This window comes from Paramormyrops kingsleyae, chromosome 25 (assembly GCF_048594095.1).
Source record: "Paramormyrops kingsleyae isolate MSU_618 chromosome 25, PKINGS_0.4, whole genome shotgun sequence".
NCBI lineage: Eukaryota > Metazoa > Chordata > Actinopteri > Osteoglossiformes > Mormyridae > Paramormyrops > Paramormyrops kingsleyae.
The window spans coordinates 22890881-22907287 of NC_132821.1; the positions used below are offsets into that span (position 1 = coordinate 22890881).

The 16407-nt window shown below is 48.8% G+C and overlaps 2 protein-coding genes across 7 annotated transcripts; both read right to left on the bottom strand.

Moving 5' to 3' along the window:
- Positions 1 to 423: 423 nt before the first annotated feature.
- Positions 424 to 8571, bottom strand: LOC111837241 (PRELI domain-containing protein 1, mitochondrial-like). Of its 6 annotated transcripts, none has more exons than XM_023799123.2 (6): positions 8125 to 8571; positions 6748 to 6933; positions 5547 to 5772; positions 3249 to 3362; positions 2956 to 3034; positions 424 to 1588 (listed from the first exon to the last, which is right to left on the bottom strand). In XM_023799123.2, the coding sequence occupies exons 2-6, from the start codon at positions 6837 to 6839 to the stop codon at positions 1449 to 1451; spliced, it is 651 nt and encodes a 216-aa protein (XP_023654891.1). In that variant the 5' UTR covers positions 6840 to 6933; positions 8125 to 8571; the 3' UTR covers positions 424 to 1448. The 6 variants fall into 6 exon arrangements, with proteins under 6 accessions (XP_023654891.1, XP_023654886.1, XP_023654890.1 ...); XM_023799118.2 differs by having other exon boundaries at positions 8067 to 8569; XM_023799122.2 differs by lacking the exon at positions 8125 to 8571 and adding an exon at positions 7856 to 8009.
- A 1444-nt stretch (positions 8572 to 10015) lies between these two features.
- On the bottom strand, positions 10016 to 11282 carry LOC111837374 (transmembrane protein 215). Its single transcript, XM_023799392.2, has one exon. It carries the CDS (start codon positions 10668 to 10670, stop codon positions 10026 to 10028), a length of 645 nt encoding a protein of 214 aa, XP_023655160.2. The 5' UTR covers positions 10671 to 11282; the 3' UTR covers positions 10016 to 10025.
- Between the last annotated feature and the right edge of the window lie 5125 nt (positions 11283 to 16407).

The window sequence follows — 16407 nt, forward strand, 5'->3', positions numbered from 1 at the left end:
TGTGATCGGATAGTTGCTAGTTTGAGCCTGGCTTTGGCTCTACAGTGGCTCGGCAGGTAGCACTGAAACCTCAGTCCTGCAGTATTGGGCCGTGGACTCATGGCTTTCCTGCTAGACGCATCCGTATCTCTACATGAGCACGTATGCCCTGTGATGGACGGCCACCCCGTCTTGTGTGGAGCCTCACCTTCTGCCCAGTCTCTTGATAGGCTCCACCTTCCCTATAACCCAGCACTGGATAAAGTTTTCCCCTAGTTCAGCAAGTCTTCACAGCTAGTGATGGGTTCGAAAGTATTGGGGGGGGAAGTTTGCTCAATATGATGACAGGCTATAACAAGACTGACAAGATAATTTTGTTGAAGTATTCCTCAAAATTATGTCTAAGTGCACCAGTTTGAAAAGTACCAGACCAATCTAGGGGGGTGTATTAAAACATTTTTTATTCCAATTTTATTCCAATTAAGTAAAAAAAAAAAAAAAGTCTAACCTTCCCGCACCAGAACTTATGGTGCCGATTACTATATTACGCCAAGATCAGCCTGAGTCTACAGCAGGGGTGTCAAACTGCAGTTCTTGGGGGGCCGGAGCCCTGTGTAGCTTAGTTCTTTCCCTGTTCCACCACAAATGATTCCGTTCAAGAGCTGTGTGGTAATTAGCACAAGGAGCTGAATCAGGTGTGTTAAATGAGGGGAAACCCAAAAATGTGCAGGGCTCCGGCCCCCCAGGACTGGAGTTTGACACCCGTGGTCTACAGGCTGAATGCCATGGTAACAGGATGGCAAAAATATCTAAGGAGACCCACCGAATCAACATGTCTACTGTGTTAGTTGGAACAGCTTAAAAAGGAATGCAAAGATCCCCCCCCCCCGCTAAACTAATCACAGTGACAACCCCCCCTCCCCCAGATCTGAGAGGGCTACAGCAAGTCTGAACACTAAGCAGCACAGCACAGCGTTTTCTGAACATTTCTACACAGAACTGAGCACGACGCTTCACCAAACTTGCAAATTAATAATAAAATAAAGCCTTTGTAGCCACAGTTGCTACGATTCAGATTCTTAGGACAGAACGATAGCTTATTGGCTGCTATTGCTGCTATTTCTTGTCACAAAAATGTGTTAGTCAGCAATAAAAAGACTGAAGGATAAGACACCTAAGTGTTTTTCTGAATGTTGCCCTTCCTGTTGAATGGGGTCATCTCCGCTAGCCAAAAAGGCCCGCAGGCCTATTGAGGGACGACCCAACGAGGCTCTGGACCGTTCAGATCGCAGCCCCAGTGAATGTGCAGCCCGAGGGCGGCGGGGCCCTAAGGGCTACCAACAGCACTGTAGAGGAGCGGTGATTGGCTGGAGGAGGAGGACTGAGCACCGGGGCAACAGCGGCCCCGGGGATGATGTCACAAGGATGGGGACGCGCCCCACCCCGTGCCGGCTGAGGGGATGTCCCGGTCACACAAACTGCTGGCTCTTCTTGGGGGTGGCGGCGGAGGCGAGGTTCTTGGCGGTTTCAGTGGCAGCTAACGCAGCCCCCTTGGCCTTTCCGGAAGCTTCCTTCACGGCGTCCCTGTGCAGCCACTGGGGGGACTCTCCTGCGGGGAGGTAGAGAGACGGACGAGTGAACAACAAGAGTGGATAACGAGGAGGAGGCAGTGTGGCGTACAGCTCACACACGCACCCAGGACCCCATCCTCAAAACGCAGCACTGCAGGCAGGAAGCCCACTGCACCGAGAGCCAGCGCCTCTCTAGCGCCCCCAAGTGAGCTTCATGGAGGTCACGTGGTCCTGAAGCGTCCGCACTGGAGCCCAGGCCTCACAGCCTGCATGAATGTTTTTGAGAACCCCCCCCCCCCAGTCTTCTTACGTGAGGAATGTAACCCCGCGAGGCGGTGAGAATGGGGCCCGCCACCAGCACTGGGAGGGGGGTCCGTACACAGCAGGGGGAGGGGCCTGGCAGCCTTATCGCTGTCAAGTGCCGCTTCGCAGCAGAAGTACTGCGGGTGTTGTTGATAATGTCCCCCCTCCTCCACAGCTGGCCGGAGGCTTCCTGAACGCCCCGACCCCTCCCCCCCTGTGTAGCTGAGCCGGCAGTAGGAGGAGAACGCCCCACGTGTGGAGCCAGCCAGTCTGTCACCCTGCAACCCACCCCCCCCCCAGCAATTCAGGCTAATATATCTCAGGACTATCCCAAGACATCCGGGTCTGACGTCAGCAGAGTGATTTGGGGGGGGGGGGGCTGTCCATCCCTTTGCACGCTCACACGGACCCTCCCATAGCTGTGTGCTGCATGTGGCCTCCATATGACGGGGGTGGGCGGGTGGGGATGGGGGGGGGGGTCACCTCGAAAATAACGAAATCAACAATACAGTTGCGTGTGAGGGAGACACGCGATCGGACCGAGTGTCCAGCCTCCGCCTCTCAGGTCCCACAGAAATGACCTTGGGGGCCCAAGACAGATTAGGCAGCCCGCAGTCAAAAGGACACCATTGCAAAAAGCGTAAATAATTCCATAAGTCCGCGTTCAGTCTGCCTCCTCCCTCCCAGCCCCCCTGCGTTTCTAAACAAAGTACTTGCAATGGGCAGACTCAGCGTCTGTAGCTACTCGTGTAAATACTCTATTTTAACACTAGGCATAAAACAAAATAAGAGGGTCTCTATCGCCTACACACCAGGGAATGTTCTGGAAGGGTCGCCCCACTGACCAGTCTCTGCTTACCACTCTAATGCTGACTCCCATGCTACAGAGTGAAAAGCAGGAGAAGGAATCGGGTGTCAAAAAGAAGAGACCTTTTGTAATGGCGCCACCTACTGGTTGGTGGACAATGTAGCGGGATGGAAATGAACTCCACCTCAGGTTTATCGGCTCAAAATAATAAGCCAATCACGACATCCTCTCCTAAGACTAAGCCGCGAAGCAAGTCAGACGTCAAGCTTAAACAGCCCCCTGGGGAAAACGTACCTTGCAGGTTGGACAGAGCGTGCTCCAGACCCTTCATGGCTTTTGTCTGGTTGCTCTTGAAGCGGGCCAGGCCGAACTCCTGGGGAAATTGGGCAGGTGGAGTCAGAGTGTGAGGACTTCAGGGTACAACAGGGGCCCCTTCTGTGAACCAGCACTGTTCCGTGTGCAGCATTAAGGTCCAAGAGCTCAATGACAACACGATTACTACGGAATCCTACTGGGTGGAGTTACACCCTGAAATTGACGGTATACCCACTATACTGCCCCACCCTCCGCAGTGTCATACCCCATACCTGTATGGCCCTGGAGAAGCCATAGACCCCTGAGAAGATCCAGGCTTCCCTCGTGAGCTTGGTCCAAGCAGGACGCTCCTGGTTCTCCTGAAACATGCAGCGCTCCTCCACAGTCTGAAATGAAATGAAGCCGAAGCTTTATTTGGTTCAGAGAAAAAGCCAATCAGATTGTAGAGGAGGTGGGACCAAGCAACTAGAGGAGATGGCACCAACCAATCACATATTTTGGCCCCGCCTCCTCTGGTTGCTTGGACCCACCTCCTCTACAATCTATCTGGTTATCTCTTGGAACTAATCATTTTTCCCTCTGCCCACAGAATATTTTTTTTGGGGCAATTTTCAGGGCGTTAAAGCCGACTGCTCTAAAGCCCACTGGAGATATAGCTACTCTGCTAGGCCTGGGAATCAAACCTGCAACCTTCTGATCACGGGCACAGACGCTGCACCCCTGTCCCACCCTACACAGCCTATTCAGTATGAGGAAGAGTTAGACAGGAAATTCAGAACATACTACACAGCCAGTGACCCCACCCCAACACCCTCCAACATGGCGACATAAAGCTTGTTTTACTGTCACCAAATCAAGCCTAGATCCCTCTTATTATCTGCTCTGCTTCCAAACACAGGAATGCAAACTTAACTTCTATCTGATTTGACAGATAGAAGAGCTCAGTGAATTCAACCATGGTTCATTCAACCAACACCTTTGCAATAAGTCAGTTTGTGAATTTTCTTCCCTGCTAGATTTTCCACGGTCAGCTGTAAGTGTTATTATCGCGAAGTGGAAGTGTTTAGGAAGAACTGAAAATCAGCCACATAGTGGCCGACCGTGTAAAGTAACAGAGCGGAGTCGAGTGCTGAGGCGTACAGTGTGTAACAGTTGCCAACGCACTGTTGACTCAATAACTGCAGAGTTCCAAACTTCCTCTGGCATTAACTCCAGCACAAAAACTGCACTGGGAGCTTCATGGAATGGGCTTCCATGGCCGAGCAGCTGCATGCAAGCCTCACATCACCAAGCGCAGTGTCAAGCGTCGGATGGAGTGGCGTAAAGCACGTCACCACTGGAAACGTGTTCTGGAGTGACGAATCACGCTTCTCTCTTGTCTGATGGACGTGTCTGGGTTTGGCAGATGCCAGGAGGACATTACTTGCCTGACTGCATTGCGCCAACTTTAAAGTTTGGTGGAGGAGGGATAATGGTGTGGGGTTGTGTTTCAGTGGTTAGACTTGGCCCCTTAGTTCCAGGGAACGGGACTCAGTGCTTCAGCATACCAAGACATTTAGAACAATTCTATGCTTCCAACTTTGTGGTAACAGTTTGGGGAAGGACATTTACGCTCCCAGCATGACTCTGCCCCAGTGCACAAAGCAAGGCCAATAAAGACATGGTTGGGTGAGTTTGGTGTGGAAGAACTTGACTGGCCCATATAGAGCCCTGACCTCAACCCCATCAAACACCTTTTGGATGAACTAGAATGGAGATTGTGAGCCAGACCTTCACGTCCAACATCAGTGCCTGACCTCACAGATACTCAGTTTATAATGGGACGTCATCTGTAGATGTAATGGCCTGGTACATTTGTCCATATAGTGTATGTTCAGCATAATAATATTTTTTAGCAGTAAATATCCAATGTGACATACATTTAAGAAAGCACTCAGCTGATGCTGGGATTTGATCCGGCGACCTTCTGATTATTCCCCGTCTGTTATCTCTGGCACCGGCTGCCTCTATCTGACATTTAGGTCAAGTGCAGTAACACAGAGGAGTGGACCAAGGGGCATAAATTATGGATGTGGGCAAATAAAAGGGTGGTGAGGTGGCGAAATCTGTGAGGGGGGGTGTGCATGTGAGGGGGGGGGGGTAATTATGGGGAAGAATAGGTGATACAGCCTGAGGCACCAGGAGCAGACAAACCTAGCAGCACGGGCACAAAGCCGTTCCGAACCAGGAAGAGTTCCTTGTGTATTTTAGTTAGAGATAAAATTGCTTAATTTATGGCATTAAATGTAAACTCCCCCCAAACATGGAGACTTGAGACTGTAGTTTGAGACAGACGATGATTAATTGCAAAGTAAATTCCGCCTGGAATAGGGTTTAGGGTCGGCAGACTGAGCAAATGCAAATTTTAATGTATGTCAGAAGCAGCGATTTAAGGAATGGTTCAGAGACGCAGAAGAGGATCTTAGCAGCAAACATCTACAGAAGACCTCGCCATCTGGCGTATACAGGATACTGCCAGTGCCACTGCGACCCGACCGGCGAGTAACCGAGAGACGGCAGGTCGCGCTCACCATCAGCGTTGTGTGGTTCAGGTTCCAAGTGAACGTGGTCATGGTCCTGCTGACTGGGTCCAGGACTGAGTCCTCCACGACGTAGACGGAACGCGACAGGTGGGCGGGAAAGAACCTCTCGGCCCAACGTGGCAGACGGTTGGTCTTGGTCAGGAGGCGCCGGGAGAGCAGCCGGTGATCCGGGGTGACCTCACGGTACACCACATCTTCGGTCAGCACGTGGGCGCTGGGGAGGGTAAGAGACAGGTTGGGGGGTGTGGGGCTACAAGCACTGGGGCCCAGGTGAGCTTCACAGAGCGGTGCGATTCTCCAAGGCTTCTTTTTCACATCACAGCACGCATTAACTTAGCAGCCAAGGTAGGTCACAGCGCAGGGTCAGTCGGTGTCCGAAACCTGTGGAAATGTCAAGGTTAAAGGCCCGATGGTGGCACTATTATGCTGCTATGCGTGGGATTTGAACCTATAACCTCCTGTTCGGTAGAACTACTTCAGCTGTGAGCATGTAGCTGTGGGTGGGGCATGACTAAGGTAACTGAAGTATAACACTGCAACAATGGACACCGGTTCTCCAATTTTGCAGGATTCCATACCTGGAGCAACACACATGGACACATGGGTGGGGGGGGGGGGGTGTTTAAAACAACTTGATCTGTTTCAGATGTAGCTCAGAGTCCAGCTTGAGTCTACAGATATACTCTCATTCTGGGGGCGCTGCGCTCTCATACCCGTGTGTGACGCCTCTTGGACATTTACTCCTGTGGACAACTTTAAGAAGAAAAAAATCCCAGAGTGTCGTTAGGACAGCGTGTTACAGGAAATGCATGGTGCTGGTCTCCCATAGGTGACGCATCACTTGACACGTCATTTCTCGATGCCTGCTTATCTCACTTCCCCTACTGAGAACCTGCAGTGCTCTCTGTGAGTGCCGTGAGAGTCTGGTATCGTATATACGATAAACGAGAGCCCTATTCTGCCGGAACCGGCTACAGTCTCCAAAGACGACGGCATGGATGTGTGTCAACTCTACTGCCATTAGCCATTGCTGCTAAATTAATAAATTTAGGTCAACAGCATGACGCTTCAGTTTTCCCGGATCTGCGTCACGGAAATGGTTCAGCACTGATACAGATGACAGATGCGGTTTCAAGCCCAACCTCGAACCCCAGCACCAGGGGAGATGGTGGTGGTGGTGGTCACGTACCTGAACGGGTTGGGGTAGCGTTGCCAGAAAGCACAGACGACATGGTCCCATGCGCTCTTGATGTCCGTCTCATTGAAGAAATACTTCACCATGGCTGATCACAGGGAGGTTCCAGGGCAAGGTCTGCTGGGGTGTCCTTAAAGTGCAGAGTGGCCCAACCCCCCTCCCGGCACAGAGCAGATCAACCTGCGGATACAAAGACATTTCCATGATGCGTAAGTCACACCAGATTTATCAGTTAGAAGAGGATCTACATTACTACACAGTGGGTGGGTCTGTTTTTATTGCCTGTTCCGCACAGGACATAAGGCCTACCCGATAAGGTTACTCTGATAGCGAGCAAAGCTGCAAAACCATAGAATGTCAGCTGACGGCAGAAATCATGCGTACGTGCGCTTACATGCACCGGAGCCTAGCAGCCAATAAACAGCGCATTAAGCACAGCAGCTAGGAGCCGCGAGCCCGTGTGCCCAGCAAAGGACTTCAAAGAGACACCCCGTTTCATTTTCACGCGCCGCCTTCACACGTGGCGACGCTGCCAGCCGGACGGTTTCACCGGGGTGCGCAGTGGGCGTCTGACAGCCGCAATAAAGCACTAAAACGCGCCGTGGCGGAATAAAAACATCTCTGATATCGACCTTTTCCAGTTTCACTGTGTCATACTTTGCAGGCGTGGGACGCTGAACTTACAATCCTAAAGATCCCGTAAAATCCCAGGGTCTGATGACGGAGCCGCTTGAGTCGTTCTCTCTCCCTACTTAATTAAAAAATGTATTTCGCTTTGGATAAGATCGTCTGCTAAGTATGTATAACGTAAATATAACCCACATCCTCTTTCGCATGTGTTGCAAAGTGCTAAGTCCATCTGCCCCCCAGCCATGTGACAGCTCGATAATGGTGACTCGTGACACCGAGAAGTCCTCGTTTCCCCACGTACCCGTTAACCGCCCCCATTCATTTCTCCAAATCGCCGTTCACCTCTATTCACTAGTCTGGGTAGCGAAATCGGCGCGATGGATCCTGCTCCCAGCACTCATTTACCGGACCGATCCTGGCCCATGTGACCGCGATTTCCGGGATTATACGCAATAAATCGGTAAAACCTCACAGATAGCATGGGAACTGAGGACGACTCCCACCGCCGGCGAAGGACGCACTTTTCCGCATATGCCTTTAAAACTGTCGCAGTGGTGCCCGACACTAAAACACTATCACGATAAATAAAACCTAGTATAAAACAATCACTAAAATATTTATTAATATAAAAACATGGCCGCGCCGCACAAACGTTAGTGCAAAAAAAGTAAATAAAGTGAAACCTGCGAAACGGCCGATCAGCAAACGGGAGATTGAAGGTGCAGGACGCATGGGACGTACCGGCCACGCTCTCCAGCCGCGTTCCCGGCGAGCGGCACCGCGCACGCCAGCCGCCCACGCGTGGCCCCGCTCCTCCCAAAGTCACCGCTGCGCAGCAGGGACGCGCACGGGCCACGTCCGCTACTCAACCATCAGCGAAACGCTTCTTCCTAGGCGTCAAGGATCATGAATATGCATTTCCAAATAGCCTCGCCGGGGAACGCGATCGCCCCCAGTGTGCTTTTCCCAAGTTGAGAGGGGGGCTGTCGGTGTCTGCGTTAGATGACTCCAGAAGCTTAATATCTCTGTATTTCGTCGTCGTTATAGCCGAGAACCTAATAATGTGCAAAAAAAATAATAAAAAACCTATTTGCATCCCGGGCTGTTTGAACAGCTTCACGCTGATACTGAAATAATTTGCATGGGTGGATTTGTGTATCTGGTGAAGCTTGTCCTCTCTTATCTATACCCTAGTTTTTTTTTGTAACATTTTTTAAATATTTTAATGCGATGGGGACCAGTTATACAATAACCAGTAAAATGCTCGCTGTAACCTTAAATGCTCGCGGCACAGCAGGCGCCTAATTCCCGTCGTACATCGGTGCCGAATCACTGCTACCGTGTGGCGTTTCCGCCGTCTGACGGCCCGACAGGAGTGAAACCGGGAGCCGATCGCATGTTTGTGAGGCAGGTTTGCGATTCACCGTCTGAAATAGTATAATAATTTATACAGTATATTATTATTATTACTTGTCGGGTTCGTGGTACTTTTCTAGCATTCTAAATTTTAGTTCTCTTTAATGTTGATGTTGTTAAAGTGGTTTGGTTCTGTCTTTATCCCATAACAACCTCTCCAGCAACCCTCTGCTTCCCTCCAGTGGACATGTGGTTCTTCATGGGCCACTCTGTGTGGGGTTTTCTGAGGTCCAGCCGCCTTAACGTCCATTAATTCTGGTCCCATCTCGTGGGTCCTGCTGGATCCATTCTGCAGGTATAGACTGTTGTATGTGGATTAGCTAGACAGGCTTGCTGGAGAATGAATTTCAGGCAGTGGATTCGGTGTAGATAGAAGCCACAGCTCACAGCTCTGATCTATTTGATAAAGAAGCAACAGTTGTGGCAAGTATTTTTATTCTGAAAGCAAGGAAGTGTGCAATCCTTTATTGTAGCAGATGGCAAATTCTGTGATTCTTACAATCTTGCGTTGGTTTAAATGCCAGAATATGACAGGTGCAAAGTCGTAATGCCTCTTAGCAGAAATGACATCTTTATAGCAGGAAAAAAACATTATTTATGTAACATATTATCCAGTATGTTTTATCAAGTCAAAAACTGCAGTTTGATATGCAAAAATTCCCTTTCTTACTTTTTTTTTTATATCCCAGTTGAGTACAGTGTAAATTCATTCATAATTCACAAACTGACACAAAATAACAACAAAAAACAATTATATAAAACTATAAAATTTTTAGCTTGTCGATGTGAAATTATAATTATTTATAATAATTAGGTATCTGGTGGTTTCAAATACAACCGCGTCAGTCCAGTTGTCGATTAAGCCTCTTACTAGCTGCCTTAGAGGAACGTCAGTAGTCCTAAGAACTGAGAAACAGCCCATTGTTATAAAGCAGAATATAAATACAAACATTCATTCAAAATTTACAGCAAAATGGAAATACATCGAGGAGACGCTCCACGTAGAGAAACAATTAAATCAGCATCTGTGTGTTCAATTTTAAGTTTCCCTGAGATTTGTTTGATAACACAAACATCCTTGGGTGGCCCATAATGATGCCCCCCCCCCCGCCCCCCCCAAGCTGGATTACCTCTCCCGGTGTAAGGAACAGTGAGGAAGAGGCATGGGCATCAACAGCTTTTGGGTCTGCCTGGGACTTCTCCTGCAGCACCCCCCCCCCCCCCCGTCAGACCACGGTCTCCACGTCCCAGCTGAAGTCCCGCGGAGGGATGTAGCAGCAGTAGGACCCGTAGGAGTTGCTCTTGTAGAGTGATGACACTACAATGCTGTCATATGGCGCCTGCACAGCGGTGTAGCGAGCGGCTTCATTGAGCGTGCTTTCCTGGCTAGGGCACAGCCGGTCCAAGGCATAGGAGCCCGACTTGTCTGAAGTCTCAAGGAAGGTGCTGGAAGGGTAACAGTCCTGTAGGTAGCGTAAGACCTCATCTCGCTCTACATCTCGAACCAGTTGGCTGGTCTCGCCCACCGTGGTGGTGGACACAGAGTCCTCACCAGAACGGGCCTTCTTGCAGCTGTGGAGTGCCTTCAGATCCACACAGCTCCTACCATCCTCCCTTCTGGGCCGTCCCCGTTTACAGAGCCACACGTCTCGGAAGGGAGACACCGTGCAACCCTTGGTCGCATTGGCGATGAAGATGGCAGCCACTCCCGGCAGGCAGATGGCCGGCCCGATGGCAATGAGCGGGACGTCACCCAGAGTCTCGCCCTTAACTCCCGACACGGTGAACATGAACCCGAACACCAGGAAGATGCTGGCCAGGGCCACGACCATCCCGGTACGCGGTCTGATGTCATCCAACCGCGCCGTCATGCCTTCGACAGTACAGCCTCACTCGCGAGCGCTCAGCCTGTGTAGCTAAATGAAGAACACGCGGGAAAATTCTGGAAGTGCTTCCGGTACGCCACGCTACGGCGTGCCGCCAGTGATCGCCCTCCTCCTGACGATTTTGCGCTGTCGGACGGGATGCTGAGCGCCGCCGTGAAACAGATCGCTTTTATAGCGGACCTGCCCTCCCAACGTAAACGGACTTGGAAATCCGAGAAGCGCCAAGAGGCAGCTGCGCGCCTTTTGGAGACGTCACGTAACGCGCATTGGCAGCCTGCCGGACTTTTTGCTGACTTTCGGTGCCCAGCTTGCACACACCCTCACCCCCCTTTATTGCCACAGATTTTTTGGCCAATTGTTGGCCAAATTCAGTTCTCCCCAAAGCATTGACATTGGGGGCTTAACGGGCACCTTCAATCAAGACGTTCCATCTAAAGCCACTCAACCGGTTAGTCAGAACTAGCAAGTCTTTCTTGCTAAACGGCGTTCGTCCTCCATTGCGAGTTGGAGATAATAATATCATAGAGGACACCTAATGAAGACGACCTTGCATGTGTTACTGAACTTGGGCTGCTCATTGTTCCCTCACTGGGCTTGTTTATGTTTTTCGCCCACAACTTTGCTCACGTTCCGGTTTTAGCATTTGCTGAACAAACAGCGTGTGGACTGGGTTTCACGGGCACGATGCCATCCATCCGAAGCACTTCCGTCTGCTTGGCAGTCCGGGCTACGCCTTACAGCCTATCCAAACCTGCAATAAATATAGAAGGGAGAGTCTCTTGGGTCCAGCCCTACCAAAGTCTTGCAATGCCATCTAGGAAAAGGATCTAGGTGTTTAATACAGGCAGCCGTTAGCACCTATGGCAGAGTCATTGGCGTTAATGTGCAATGATGGATGCCTTCATCCAGGTGTCCCCTGGATGACCTAGGGGACACAGGACAAACTCTCAGCCGTACCTGAATGAAGTACAGGGGCCAGGTCACGAGTGGTGGGGTTCACGGTTATAATGTGCCTGCAGAAGCCGGTTACTAGGCGAGTTTGAGGCAATCCGATTCCTGGAGTAACGTAACACTTTAGGCTGGATGAATAGTCAGCCCTCACATGAGCCTCCCATGGGACTGAACCAATGCACCCAGGCAGTCAGCTCTATGTGATGGCTTGCAGTAAATCCTAAAAATGGGGTGGATAAAGGACTATAAATAAGCTGAGTTTGCAGTGAAGACACAACTAATTTGTTGCTGATTTTGCTGAACACTCACTGGCCACATTTCCTTCACTCTATGGTCACACTCCTCCAAAACCATCTCTGCTGGGTTTAGGTCAGGTGGCCAGGTCATGTGATGCTACAGTATCACTCTACTTGGTAGACAGCTTGGCATGTCCAAACTTTTGACTGGATCTTCATGTCTTTCTTCTTCTGTTTTTTGACTGGCATGATGGCTCTCACCCCACTCTGTGTGTTTCAGGAGTTTGCATGTTCTTCCCATGTTCTTCAGTTTCCTTTTGCAGTTGGAAGACAATCAAGCTAACCAGCATCTCTGAATTGGCTGCTGAGCATGACTTTGTGGACATGTGTCCTGCGATAGCCCGGCATCCCATCATGGGCGTAGCCCAGCCGTGTGCCCTATGCTACCCAGAATGACCCTGACCAAGATAAGCGATTGGAAGATGGAAGACTGCATGAGTCTTTTAATCCCTTAAATGTCATAATTAGCAAATCTATGTGTGTGCAGTTTGAGTTTTGCTTAAGCGATTGGCAGTGCTACAATTGTCACTGTCACCCCTGATGGCTCACTGGTGACCCAGCAGCCTGACTTGTGGAGCACTTGGTATTTTCTGTAGAAGGTGCTGTTGTGATCTGCGGTGCTGCAATGCATGATCTGAAGGCATCCTTCATGAGCCAGGTCACTGAGCAGGACGGAGGCTATTTTGGGACAGCCTCTGTCGTTCTCCAAACTTGCAACTGCTGTTGTTGGAGGTTCCTTCAGTGTGAGCCCCATTTCCTGTCCCGGGGGCTTGCTGGCATAGGGTTGCGTCCCAGACCGTAAGAATCTCATCTTGAGGTCCTGGAGCTGGAGTTGGGTTTCAGGACACAGAGTGTCCCCTGAGTGCGGCACGGGGGCAGTTAAATCAGCCCAGGGCGGAGACCGCCACAGGCTCTGCAGAGTTTGCGGACCTCAGTGGCTGGCAGTGCCAATGGAAGTGACCATATGAGGTGCAGAGATGGAGAGACCTACACATTCCATGAGTTCCTTCTTTGTGCAGGTGGTTGCCTGTTTCCCGATGACAGTACGGAGGACCACATTTCATAAATGGTCTATATATCCAGACATCCATCTTCTACTCTCTTGTCCTGGTCAGGGTCATAGAGTCAATGCCTTGGTGGTAGTTAGTGGCTGATTGGTTTAGGCCTCTGTTCCTGTCATCAGAAAGTTGCCAGTTTGAGCCCCGTCCTCGGCAGAATAGTCACGTCTCCTTTGGGCCCTTCGGCAAGGTCCTCCCCCTCCTGCAAATGCTCCAGGGGTGCTGGATACATCAATGACCCTGTGCTTAGACCCCAAGCTTCTCCCTCAGATGCATACAGTACCAGTCAAATTATGGAAATACCCATCCATACAAAGGTTTATTTGTACTGTTCTCTACATTTTAGAATAATTATAGACATCAAAACTATAAAGTAACATATATGGAATTTTGCACTGAGCAAAAAAAAATATATTTTTTTTAATTAAATTGGTGTGTGGGGGGGGGGGGCATCTCTTCAGGATTCATATGGTTGCTGCCACTTTCCAAATTATTATGCAAATTGTGACAGACAAATTTTCTGCCAGAGAAATACACCGGATTAAGAGAGCAGCTGCTAAAATGCCGTTACAAAGCAGCAAACCGGTATTTGAAGCTGCTGGTGCCTCTGGAGTCCCGCGAACGTCAAGGTGTAGGATCCTCCAGAGGCTTGCAGTTAACCATAGACCTTCTATCTGGCCACCAGCCAGCAGAAATGGCTGCAGTGGCCCCAGAACTACATGAAGACTAATTTTTAAACAGTCTTGTTCGCTGATGAGTGCCGTGCGACCCTGGATGGTCCAGATGGATGGTTGGTGGACGGCCACCATGTCCCAACAAGGCTGCCATGTCAGCAAGGAGGTAGCGGAGTCATGTTTTGGGCCGGAATCATGGGGAGAGAGCTGGTCGGCCCCTTTAGGGTCCCCGAAGGTGTGAAAATGACCTCTGAAGAGTATGTGGAGTTTCTGACTGACCACTTTCTTCCATGGTACAAAAAGAAGAACCATAAAAAAACCATCTTCATGCATGTCAATGCACCATCTCATGCCGCAAGGAATACCTCTGCCTCATTGGCTGCTATGGGCATAAAAGGAGAGAAACTCATGGTGTGGCCCCCCGTCCTCCCCTGACCTCAATCCTACTGAGAACCTTTGGATCATCCTCAAGCAAAAGATCTATGAGAGTGGGAGGCAGTTCACATCCAAACAGCAGCTCTGGGAGGCTATTCTGACATCCTGCAAAGAAATTAAAGCAGACACTCTACAAAAACTCACAAGTTCAATGGATGCAAGAATCGTGAAGCTGCTATCAAATAAGGGGTCCTATGTTACAATGTAACTTGACCTGTTAAGATGTTTTTGATTGAAATAGCTTTTGATTTCAGTAATACCTCCTAATGATGCAAATTCAACAAATGACAAATTTTCAGTTCTTTACAACCTATAAAATGTTTTTAAACTCTGTTGAGCTTAATAATTTGGAACGCTGCATTTTAAGTTTGTTATTTTTAAAAAACATACTGTTATCATTGGGAGGTTTGTTCAGTAACATTCGAATTATACTCTAACGGTTGATGACTTGAAAATCATGCTGACTGTCATTTGCACCGGCAATTTAGGAAAATCAGAGAAAAATATCATTTGCGTTATAATTTGGAACGCGGTGTATATGCTGAGCACTCATTGGTCGCTTTTCCCTCACTCTCTGGTCAAACTTCTCCAAAACCCTCTCGACTGTGTCTCGGTCAGGTGGCCAGGTCATGTGACGTGACACTATCACTCTCCTTTGTAGGCGGCTTGCTGTGTTCAAACCTTTGACCAGCACTGTATATATCTGTGTGTCTGTCATAAACTGGAGATAAATATGGGATATGTAAAAAGCTTTGCAATGTAGCTGTGCAAATTGCAAATAAAGGATCATTTCACTTTGCATTTGATCTAACCCTTCCTGCATGTGTCTTGCAAACAGATGATCTTGTCAGGATCCCACATATAGGGTGACCAGATAATCCATGTCAGGACACTTTGAGCTACTTCGGGTTTTACAAACTACTTTCAAACTGAAAGGCTCCTGTGCTCGGCTAAATAGTTCAGCTCTTCTTGTGCTTTGACTGGTTTGTTCCCTTGACTGAAAGACTCATCCAGCTGTTTCACATTAGCATTAGTGACACATGCATGATTATAGGAGACTGACCAATCAGCACGCAGCAAGAACTCAGCGCTCAAGTGAAATCCAGACCCTTTTAATTGAAATTGTAATTTACAATTCCTGTCCTAGCTCAGAGTGTCCTCCCTGACATGGATTATCTGGTCACCCTACCCACATAGTTTGGTCAGACTCGCACAGGAATTCACACCTCAAGCCCAGTGAAGGGCGACAGAGCTAATAATGCAAAACACCAAGTGATCCTGACTCTCTTTAATCTACCGCTGTGTTTTAAATATAAACCAGTTGCTGATGTGTAGTAATTAATGGTGCAGGAAAGTTAGACACTTGAGAAGGACATTCCAACAGTTCAGACTGATGTATGTCATATCACATATACGCAATTAATAGTAAGGCATTTAATCTTCATTCACTATTTTTAAATTTGTCTTCTGGCCTCAGAGCTTCTAGGGAAAAAAAACTAGCATAGGTGTGATCCTTCTTCAGAGTGAACAGAATGATCATCAACCAGTACTAACAGCAAGATTATCTATGATTAATAGGGTAATGATCCAGTGATAACACAGTGATCATCTAAAAACAGGAATATGATTATCCAGGAACAGCAGCATGATCATCTGGGAACAGCAGCGTGATCATCTGGGAACAGCAGCATGATCATCCAGCAGAAGTGCGATTATCTACTTCCATTAAGAGTTGCTTGTCTGTGGTAACCCCAGAGCAAACAGGTGAACCCTTTTCTGAACATAGTGCAGAAGAATAAATTAACTATTAGTTAACTCTTTTAGCTTGACTTTCATAACTCTATAAAAATAAGGTGAATTATACCCCAAATATTTCCCAAAACGGTTTGAAGAACAACATTCTGGATGCAAATTTATCTAACAAACCACAGAAAAAAGAACGACTGAATGAATGAACAGTTGTGCATTTGCCAGCCCTCTCAGGAATGCAGTCTGTCACAGATGTGTCACCGATTTTCTGATTACGATGTCCATCAAAGAGTCATCCAGCCGGGGTCAAAGTCAACAGTAAACATGGCAGCAAATGATACGGTAATGACATAATCACGCAGTTGTGAAAGCTTAAGATTCAGGGGGGCACTTTTTAAAATAACTCACTTCATCTTACCAAACGTCTGGCCAAAGCAGCTTTGTACCATGTATTCTCAGGAGGCTTAGCCAATAAATATCTCGCAGTGTTGTGCCATACTTGCCTCATATACACTTCCGGCTCTTTAATCTGATTTCCATGTGCTCAGATGGTTTCCGA